This window comes from Ammodytes marinus, assembly GCF_949987685.1.
Source record: "Ammodytes marinus genome assembly, chromosome: 23".
NCBI lineage: Eukaryota > Metazoa > Chordata > Actinopteri > Uranoscopiformes > Ammodytidae > Ammodytes > Ammodytes marinus.
In genome coordinates this window covers 3,254,489-3,265,940 of record NC_137227.1, presented here as the reverse complement: position 1 = coordinate 3,265,940, position 11,452 = coordinate 3,254,489, and the positions used below count along the sequence as shown (strand labels likewise).

Here is an 11,452-nt window from a genome sequence, read left to right as displayed (position 1 = left end):
TTTTGAGTTGTTGTCAAAACTATAGCATGATTGCTTCACAGTGTAATGCCGCCACATTTTCCTTTTACTTAAATGCATTAGCTAGTAAACCAGTCTGCAGTGACATCTGAAAAATAAAGAATATATCATCATAGACAATGAAGAATTAATATTCAAATGTGATATGCCCTGTCCATATTCTATTGCCTTGATTTTTAATATGTTACTACCGGAGAGACCAGTGAAGGAGCAGCATTTTTTAGACTGAGAAAGTGCATGCAGTTACTTAATATAATTTAAAGTTATGCTACAAAGTTAAACCCTTTTGAAGATGTTGTTAAATGTTCTGGCTGTATCAGTGACAATCCCTGCGTTCCAATATCCATACTTCCCTACTATTTAGTATGCCAGAATAAGATTTAGGATGTCCCAATATATGCACATCAATTGAAGTATGCTGAAAATACATAAATGCCCCACTAACTCCAATAGCATTTTGGAGTATTCATCTTTATTCTTTTTTTCTCTCTCTCCTGTGGCCCTAAAACTCTTCTGTACTTTAGTATGTAGTGAAGTAAAAAGAAAGAGTATGTGATTTGGAACACAGGGAATGTTTCTTTGAAAGAGTCACAAAGAGTTCCCTAAACATTGCATCAAATAATATAAAGAGCACATTTGGCAGCAGCTTCTATCAGTATTAACAGAGGATGTGTTCAGGCACAATGCTGCTGTATAGATCACCTTTGTTTGTGTCAGCTTTCAGAGCCGAATACACAATCCATATAGTTACGCATGTAAACCTGATGTGTGCAAATACGCTTTGGGATACATCTAAATGCTTACAGCACAAGCTAAAGGTTCTTCATCTAGCCTGTGGAGTATTGATTGCAAAAGAAAATTAAAATAAATGTTGGTACTGGCATTTATTGTGTATGCACTGATATACATATTTGTCAATATTTTTAGAGATACATACAGTATACATTGTACAGTGTATACTGTATGCTTTTCTATAGTATATGTACGACTCTACTGGTGTTTCATTATTCATGTATTATTCCATTTCTAATCATTGATATAGTTTAGCTAATTAGTAGAGCTTGTGCTTAAACATGCATGCGAGCACCTAAATATGCACAGTCTAGCAAAGGCATTGCAGAGTATGGACTAAACACTCACACACCTCTTGGCAAAAGTTGAGAAAATTCACTAGAAGGGTTTAGAATTTTTTTTAACATTATTATAAGCATGGCAAAGAGGGGACCGGAAAAATGTCCACTGTTGGATTGGTAGTCTCCTGTTGGTGGATGTGTTACAACGCCAAAGTCCACTGTTACGCTGGTGCGCAAGTGTACACACACACAAACACACGCACACACACACACACACACAGTCTATTATAGATGAATAAGCATATTTAGCATTATATCAAAGTCTTGACATAATGTTAACACTCCTTTAGTCTATTATAAATACTAGTGCAGTGCCCGTAGGAAGCAGGTCTGCTGTGTGTGTCCCGCTCGTCACCAAGCTTTGGTCGCAGCAGCCAATCAAATCAGAGGGAGGCGGGGTTTAGCCGGAGACTACTTCATGCCGCTTCATGCCCGTCGTTACTGTGGCCTTCAGTGTGCGCATGTATTCGCCGCCAGCATGATATGAATATGATAACTTCTAAATATTTGGTCCAAAACTTCATAATCAATCAAGGATGCACACCTTCGTGCCATGCACACGCAATATCCGGAAGCTCAGGCCGATCTGACTAACAGTGAGAGAGATATGCGAGTCACAGACAGACACTCAGGTTGCTGGTGTCATTGTTTGGTCATTAACTTAAAAAATGAAGCACAAAAAACTTAAAGCTCCCATATTATGCACTTTGCAGTCAACTTTATATGGTCTAAGTAGTCCCTAATACTTATTTTTTTAAATGTTTGCTGAAAAACCCGTTCAGATCATTTATTGTAGCAAGCCTCTATGCCCTGATGTTCTTCTGGTCTCAGGATGACCTATATTGGTGTCTGCAGCCTGCGATCTGGCTGGCCCCTCCCACCTCTCTGTCGGGCCCTCCCACCGTCTCTGCCATGCTCTCGCGAAGCCATACTTTGACATAACAGTTTGACATGACCTGACATGATTAAAACCAGTGAAAACAGTAGCTTCACCGTTTGATTTCTACAGGAATAACTTTGTAGTGTTAAAAACGAGGCATTATTAAACTGCAATGGGAAAGCTAAGTTAGTGTAATAGAAGCAAACGTTGGATGCTACATCCAAAGCTACATGTGCGCTAATGGCTAAAAATAACACTCAGACGATTTAAAACCAGTGAAAACAGTAGCTTCACAGTTTGATTTGGTGTTAAAAACGAGGCATTATTAAACTGCAATGGGAAAGCTAAGTTAGTGTAATAGAAGCAAACGTTGGGTGCTACTCCCGAAGCTACATGCTACACTAGGTAAATAACAGGCAAACAACCATTGAGGAGATTCCTTTTAGTTTCACCGATGGAATTACTACACAAGTAGCTCCCTAAGCTTTGTCTCGTTATAAACGCGGCATTATTAAGACTGCTGTGATTAAGATAAATTAGTGGATTATGAGCAGAATACTTCTGTGTTGGTTTATGCAACACTCTGCATGGTTTGCTGTACTACGGGCATCTTGTCGCTTAGCGGGGAAAACAACATGGCTGTCGCTCGGAATATTTTCCAGAGGATCTCGAGGCCGTGGACCAATAAGAAATGGGGGGGGCGGGGGGGTTATCATAAGTTTCTGGTTACTAATGTGGGGGGAAAGCATCATGAAGCATGGACATATAAAGAAAATATGGGGAAGTGGCTATCCTGTCGCTGTGACGACATATCGTTAAGAATTCTGAACGGAGTACATTGGGGGGGAGGGGTTTTAAAATATTTTGGCAGTCTCTAGGCACACCGTGGGCCCATGGATATGTTAGAACACATTTAAAAAGTGCATTTAGCATAATATGGGACTTTTAAGGAAAAAAAGACCCAGTGTTGAAGTGCTGCAGGGGCACTGAGTGAAAGTGTGGTTGTAATTCTGAGTTGTGTCTACCGCGATGCCACTTTGTCAGCAGGGCCAACAGAATGTGTGTTTAACTAGGCGGCTTCTGCAATACATTGCACTTGATCTGTCATGGGCTCCCCTTTGAGATTCATTCAAGCTGACATCAGTGCTCGAAAAAAAACTGAGAAATGCAAATCTATTCAAATATGTCGAGTCTCAATTTCCCGCTTTCATGAGAGAACTGTGGGTAATATGTTAGACAGGGGACCAGTAGGGGGTAAAATAGCTCCATCAGTCTTTTCCAAGTCAAAGTGAGGTGGAGGGAAACAAGTGAACGCCGATGCATAACACTGACATTTTTTAATAGAATTCATTTATAACAAATGGAACTTGTGTCAGCAAAGAACTGATTTCCATACAGACTTCTTTCGGCCACCAATGGAACCTAAGTAAGAAAATAAAAAGCACTCCTTTCATTCAGAACAAAAAGAAACAGTTTACGCTTACAACTAATCAGAGGTAATTGTATGATCTTTTTAACAAGCCATTTTTTTTTTTTTTTTTTTTTTTTTTTAACAATTTCATTATTTAATTTTCAGTCTATGCATCCAGACGAGAGATAGATAGAGATAGAGAGAGAGTGAGAGAGAGCAGAGAACACAACGTTTATTTCTTGTTAATGACACTCCAAGCTTGAATGGCAAAGCCACAAGAACAGATGGTTTGGGGGACAGATTTTTCTGAAGTCATCTGCTGGAGTAACCATGGCATCAGAACAGATGCTCTTTTTTTGCCACAAACTTATTTTTTTTGTATTTTTCAAGAGTTGATACCTTTTTTGTGTTATTTACATACACACAAAGTGAACGTTTAAGGAGATTATTTCTTTTTTTATAGATGGGTTCAAGTAATATATTATTGGGTTTAGAATCAATAGGGCAGTGCATAGTACAAAGATAGAGAAAGTGCAAATCTTCCTACCAGGGGCCAGCTTTGGCCATTCTGCAATGTTTCACCCATATGAAAAATCGTCAAAAAAAAATAACATAATGTAACTTTAGCCATGAGGTTAAACAATATTACCTTTTATATCTTGAAATGACAAAATGAATCAGTTAAAACAGTGGACATAAAACACAACACATAGCTGTTTGAGTTAACAAGGGAAAGAAAGCACCTGGAATGCACATCCACAAAGCCACCAAAGAGGGTATGGAGAAGTTAAAGATGCTGTTCAACATAAGGATAGGAACAATAACCCAACTACACCCAACCCTAGTGTCTATACCTTTTTAAATATCATTTAAAAATGACTTGACACAGTATATGGGATGTCGGGATAACAGAAGTGAATTTTAATGCAGATTGTGTTTCTCTATATTTGCTCTCTGTAGTGACACAAACAGTATGGCGTCGTCAATTCAAACTAATTCAAAATAAATACTTCCTTGTCAGCCTGTGTATTCGGCATTTCCCTTTTGACAAATATCATTGGTAGTTTGGCTAGACCATTTTAAAAATCGAAAAAGTTACATTTGACTTCTGAGGGACCAGTATTCTGCAATCTCATCCTTGTCTCAATGTCTACATTTTGAATGTTTGCCTTGCAAGTTTTGTGTGTTCTTTGACTGTTTTCTGTGGAGTTCATTTTCATTTTCATATATATATTTATATTTATTCATAAACTGTTATTTATTCTATTTCACTCAGCCACAATAAGGCCACTGAAAACAATGAAAAATATGAGCTGTGAAATGTTCTTATTTGCATATATAATCTCATCATGTGAACAAATGAATACTGACGGTCAATAAACTATACAATTACATTTACATCTATATGCGTCGATTACTGAAAAGGATACAATTAATATGTTAAATGAAACATTATAAAAAACAGGCATAAATATAAGGCACTCTAAATGCAAAATTAAAGAAAAAAAAAATGTCATTGCCATCGAATATGCTTTCATGAACCACAAGAGAGTGACGCCTTTGTACCTTGACCTATCGTATCGGAGTGGTGACTGTGGCTGTGTGACCCCCCATCTGCCTCTTAATTACAGACTGGATGAGAGCTTGCACCAGTGATGCTTTGACTGGCATCTGACATTCCCACACCCACACCTGCCTAGCAGGGGGGGGGAACAACAATGTCATGAGTTAATGACATATCCACATAGACTGCTATCTAAAAAAACATACATTTATTGCACATGAAAAAGATGCACTGAATCAGAATACAATTTTGTCCTACTGATGTGCATTCCAGTGAAACATTTTTCCTATTTCATTTCCCCCAAGCTTTCATAGACAATCCATATTTCGAATAAGTTTTTTTTTACTCCATAAATGCTTTGCTTTATCAATATATTTAGAATGCTATATTTTAATACTTTAATATATCTTTCACATATACTTTTTGAAATCTGTACCATATAATTATATATTCATTTTTTCTATCCAATTCATCCGGTTCTCTCTTATCACATGGAAGAACATAGATAATTGGTAGCAGCGACTTCATACTTTGCTCATCCCTGTTGATTCCACAAAGCCCCAGTTTATCTTATGGGAGTAATTAAGTTACCGTGTATGTGAGCATGGACAAAAAAACTAAACAATTCTTGACAAACTTACATTTTGGTAGTGTGAATTCCATTTGATGCACTAGGTGCAACAAAATCAGGGAAAAAAAAATAAAAAATCTCTGCCAATAGCACATACGTCTGAACAGTTCTACAGCTTTTAAAAAAAATTAACATTTACGTAAATATGGTTTGGATCACTTTCTTCTAAGCGATACATTTGTGTAAAAAAAGGAAATCCACACAGTTCAAAAAAAGCACATCAGCTGTATAATAAAGTACTAAAAAACTAAATCAATAATTTGTATTTTTATTTCATAGATCATTTGAACTCTCATCCCCTCCCCCAGAATTTAGACGATGAACATTGTGACAGGAAAAAGGAGGGTATTTATTCATTATTACTTTAAGTCAGTCCTGCTGTTGTGGACCAAGCATTCTTCTTTTTCGATGGGTTGTCAGTGTGGACTTGATTGTGAAACAGATTTTTTCTTTACAATGTGCATCAGATTTTTGTCCCGCCCTCCCCCTCACTCCATTCTGTGTGCCTCTGATGCCTCTCGTAAATGGTTCATAATTCACTGATGCATTTCGGACGATGTCATTATTGTTCATTTTTAACTTTTTTCGTTGTGTTGCTTTCGTTCAGTTTTTTTTACCAGTCCCCAAAAATGAATCCTTGAAGCAAAAAACGAAAAGATAATTCCATACAATGCTTCAACAGTCAGGATTCCCTCCCCTTGGCGTCAAGGCGAGGTTTTGATTTGGGGGGGTTTGGGAAAATACTTGGTCCTCCGGGAATCATCTTTTTTCATTTTTTTGACAAGTCGCAACATCCAACACTTAATGAGTTGTTAGCAAGGAGTTAAGGAGTACTTTCTCAAGCAGGAATTTATGGCTCAGAAGAGAGGCTCGCTGGGTTTTTCTTTTCCAACCAAAAGGCCCTCTGCTTTTTTTTCTTCCAATACTGGGTCTTTTACGTTGCATAGTGATCGAAGCTTCCCAGGTACTCCAAGCCAGCTCTGTAGCAGAACTGGTATTGATCCTGGAGACAAAAAAAAAAGCATTGGACAATGTTGAGATTTTTGGCTATTTTGCTTCCATAACATGTCTTCCTTCATACTATTATTAATAAAAACATTTAGGTGTTCATTTGACTGAACCTTGTCTGTTTGTGTCTGTGTATTTCTCTTATAACCATCTTTAACAGCCATCATCTCAAAATGAGTTTTCTGAACCATAAATCTCAACTTATAAAACACTTTTAACAACTAAACTTTCAAAAATCCTTCTTAGCACTATTCTAATGGGTATTACAGAGGGATTTGTTCATATGTGGTTAATTGTCTGATTTATGATGTATTTTGTTCTTAAAAATAGCTGAAAAAGCATTTTTAGACTTGTACATAGTATTTTCTGATTTATAAAATGAAAAAAGGCTGTGTCCAAAATCTGTTCTGTAAAATCCTTCAATTTTTACATGCTGTAAAAATTAAATAAAGATTTCAACTCTGGCTGTATCCAACATCTATATCTTTTAATTTTTTTTTTAATTCAAATGTATGCAGAATTAGTTAGATATTGTCACATTTGCATATTTATTCAAACATTTCCGAAAAAATTTAATACAATAAATAGTAGTTGTAATGTTAGTTATCAACCGATATGATATCTATAAGTTAAATATTGTACCCCTCTAAGCTTATACCCACACTTTTTTCCAGATCATCTGTACCATTTTGGTACATTGTGCTGCTATCATCTACTGTTACAGTCTAAGTCAACTATTCTACATCAGAGAGTGCACAAGATGAATTAGTAGCCTTGTTTTTGGCTCAAGAAGAGGATACTTGGACTCCCACCAGCCCATTTTATTGGGAAAATTCAAGTACACACTATCATATTGGTGACACGGTAAGTGATTCCATGTGCTGTCTGCAATGTCACAAAACCTAGCAGTAGCCGCGTTAGTACCTCATTACGGTTTGTGAGTTATGTTTTTCTTTGCAAGCGCAGTGGAAAAGGGGGAATAGAAGAGGGGGGGAAGCAGCTTACCTCTGTCTGCACCATAGCCGGTCTCTGTGTGCGTAACATTTTCACTGTCTGAAAGATGTCTACTACTCCCTCGTATCTCATTCGTTCCAAGACGATACTGAGAGTGATGAATACTCCAGTCCTACCAACGCCCGCGCTGCTCCACAGAGAGAGAGAGAGACAGAGAGAGAGAGAGAGAGAGAGAGAGAGAGAGAGAGAGAGAGAGAGAGAGAGAGAGAGAGGCAAAAAATTCAAAGGGTGAGGCCAGAGAAAGCAGATGAAGATAGAAAAAAAAGTTTCTTCTCATTTTAAAAGGTGCTCAGAGGAACTTTCAGTTTCTGTCAATTCTCGCGCCCCCCTTTGGACAAAAGCGGCAGTGTTTTTACTACGCCAGCTGTTGTTCCTGGGTGAGCCTACTACCCATGACAAAGGCATTAAGAAAAATATAGCATCCTATGCACTGATGGTCTCGTTTGCTGTTACATGTAATTTATGATCATCAGAGGAAAAATTAGACTGTTTCGTAAATATTCAAATGTTCCTTATTGCACCTTTAAACAATGCATCATTATGCTCATTAAACTATCTTTGTATTTGACAAACAGCATTTGCCGCTACAGCTGACACCTGCATTTATTTTCATTGCGGGCGACGTGTAATTGATATGGTCTGGTTGGTGTTATACCTGGTTGGGTCACTTACCTACAGTGGACCGAGATAGGCCCGTCCTGGCCGAACTGCTCTTTTGTTTTGTGTACTTGGCCAATGAAATCGATGAAGCCCTCTCCCGATTTTGGCACTCCTTGTTCGGGCCAGTCCGTGAACTGAAACTGCCTTACCGTCCTGGACTGTCCATCCTTTAGGAAACAGACGACGGGGGAAGAGAGGAAAACAATAATGTACAAAGCCCATTCTTTAAATGAAAAAATCAGTGGGAAATACATAGAAAAAAAAATATACATAAAAGAAAAGCTGATGAAGTGAAACGGGGAAGCACTGTCTGAGGTATTTCAGAAGGCGGGCCAACCCATGGCAGTTGGTTCCGTGGCCATTTCCATCATAATGATCCACGCTTTTGTGGATTTTACAAAAAAAAATCTATAGCTCTATGCCAAGTTTAAAGCATCAGAGGAAAAAAATGTCTTTGTTATTAAAGATGCCTGCCATTTTTTTACCTGTATGTATTTAAACATGAATACTGAAGATGCTAATTCCTTTGATGTGCCTCGACAGCGGGCTCGGAGGATCCACTTTGAGGGTGTGCATTACTTAAGTGATATTGAATCCCCTTGATAAGGAGTGCAATCCCATTGAAGAGACAATGTAAAAAATGCACTACAAAGAAGGGAGTCTGCCATTTATCTATGCAAGCCTTTGATGGAATTAAAAAACTCTGGCAGCTCAGTGCCTCCGGCGCCACATTTGTTTTAACACATTGACATGTGTCATAATTCCCACAAATATATATTCAATGCTCGGGTTACTCTTAAAGGCCATGATTTGGTATAAACAAATACTTGATGTAATGCCAGAATTTTGAGCTAATGGCTACTCCAATTATACATCTGGTCAGTGTTCACCCTCCATCATCTTCACCACTGTCATTTAAATCTTATTTCTTGGTAAGTAAAACCATGAAGATGCAATGTGTTGAAACTTTTTTTTTTTAAGTAAAAAATTACACTGTCTGCAGGCAATACACATTTTTGTAACTGTTTTTTTTCAAGCACTGCTCAATTTTGAGATCTAAAGCTATGTTGCTTCCATAACATGTCTTTTGGAATCTCATTTTGAGAGATTTTAACTCCGGCTTTATCCAACATCTAGACTTTTGTGAAGATGAAAATATTCATATAATTATTTCCCATTGCTCTTATACTTATTTCAACATCTCTAAAACAATTGTAATACAAAAACATTATTGTCTCAATGTAAGTAATCAACTAGCAACGTTTCATGATGATATCTAGAGCTCCATTCACACAATGTCAACATTTTGATCGCTCAACTTTGTTCTACGGATGGGTGTCTGCTTACCCTGGCATCGGTCACTTTGAATTCCCTCAGGATATACTGGGGCATGTTATACTCGGCCATGGGGTCCACCACAAAGTACTGGTATCTGGCCGACCTCTCTGCTGGCCAGTACTGGTGGCATTTTTCCTGTAGGGAGTAAAAAGAAAATAGCACACAACAATAAGCCACAGCATTCTCTTCATACACTAGCTCCATTGTGTTCATTCCCAGAATGTTTTTGCGTTCAATTCAAACTGTATCGCCTGTTTGAAAAAAATCTTACATTCTCACGGCTGAATCGGTGTATGGTATTTCATATAAAACCCCTTTTGTGACATGTGCTTTTGTATTCTGTAGTCGGCATGAGTGCCAAAAAAAAGGGGGAAGAAAGGAAAGCGTGTGCATACCCTGCCCATTTCTCGGAGCTTGGTGAGCATAACGACAATCGTAGAGTTGTGTTCCCAGAGCATTCTCCAGAAGTCTTCCGTGGTCTCTGCCAGCGGCCCCTGTGTGGCGACATAGGCTTTCTGTTGCCTGTGGGAATGCATTCATCACGTCAGGTGTGACCATACAATCAGCATGGACATACATTTGAACTTGTGAAACTGTTTGAAGATGTTTAAAGAGGCAATTATTGACAATGGCTCTCAATTATATACATTGTCTCACTCTTCACAGTTGATATTAAAGGTGGAGTAAGCCATTCTTAAGAATGTTTCTTGACTAAATCTGTTTTTGTCAAAATCAGTGAATATCTCCTAAGAACTTGTCCGTCCTGTTTGTGGACTTAAAAAAAGAATGCAGTGAAAAAACACAGCCTAGGCTATGTAAACTGGCATGTTGCTAGCTATGGTGGGCCTCCCTCTATATCATGTGTTTGAATACCAGTTTACAGAGCCTAGGCTGTGTTTTAACATCAGACTTGTTTTAGCACACACATATATTACGAACAGGTGGCGGATCGTGAGGTGTTATTCACTGATTTTAAGAATCGCAGACTCTATCTTTAAATTCTAATAATAATAATGAGTCCAATGAACTTATACGCTGTTCATCTGACTGTTAATGGTTGTCAGAGTATGTTAGCACTCACCTGTACCCATCAATGAAACTGGCATTGATGTAGTCGGAGCCCTCCACTCCTCGAATGGGCTGAAGACACACTCGTGTGGACTCGTATGGCATTATGTTGACAAGGCGGTTCTTGAACTTGTTGCAGGGGAGATTGGCACTGATGAATCGCGACGTATGGGCTTTCGTGTTAGCTAATCGCTGCATTGAGACGGAGAGAAAACAAGTATATTTGAGCGTACTGGTGCCAGGTAACTCCATGGTGGACAGACCATGATAAAGACCTGAGTACTATGACCAATCGCATGCCTTCGAATTCTGTCCTAGTCGCATGAGAGTAGAAAGGAATCCAAAAATAATAAGCTATACATAGTGGGTAAGGAAATCAACGCTATAATGGCTCATGGTGGCCTGTGGTTATATTCTATTTCACATAACAAAGTATAAAAATGGCTTTCCTTTTGCAGGAACAAAAAGAGATTGTTATGATGAAAAGACAGGGAAATGGATAGCAAGGCGAGCCCAGAGTGGACAGCAGTGCACTGTAATCTAACCTTGTTTATCATCTGTTAGTGGAATCAGCATCCATCACAGAGCCGAGAACGCACTGTATGCGTGACAAGCAAGGCAATGCAATGCATGCAGTGACATCACTGACTGCAAGGGGGCTGGTGGGGCTTTTCATTGTAAATTCAAAGTATATTGCTCAAGTTCCCCAGGCAATGGTTCTGTGGTG

The 11,452-nt window shown here is 38.4% G+C and overlaps 1 protein-coding gene across 8 annotated transcripts in view; it reads right to left on the bottom strand.

The window, feature by feature from the left end:
• Positions 1-3,403: 3,403 nt before the first annotated feature.
• LOC307269254 (receptor-type tyrosine-protein phosphatase delta) overlaps positions 3,404-11,452 on the bottom strand; it is a 270,649-nt gene continuing 262,600 nt past the window's right edge. For all 8 annotated transcript variants that reach the window (XM_080052141.1, XM_080052145.1, XM_080052143.1 and 5 more), the window contains 6 exons: positions 10,739-10,917; positions 10,053-10,179; positions 9,667-9,792; positions 8,332-8,486; positions 7,651-7,786; positions 3,404-6,640 (listed from right to left, as the gene is read on the bottom strand). In XM_080052141.1, coding sequence (XP_079908267.1) covers positions 6,572-6,640; positions 7,651-7,786; positions 8,332-8,486; positions 9,667-9,792; positions 10,053-10,179; positions 10,739-10,917 — 792 coding nt within the window. In that variant the 3' untranslated portion in view covers positions 3,404-6,571. The remainder of the gene's footprint in view (positions 6,641-7,650; positions 7,787-8,331; positions 8,487-9,666; positions 9,793-10,052; positions 10,180-10,738; positions 10,918-11,452) is intronic.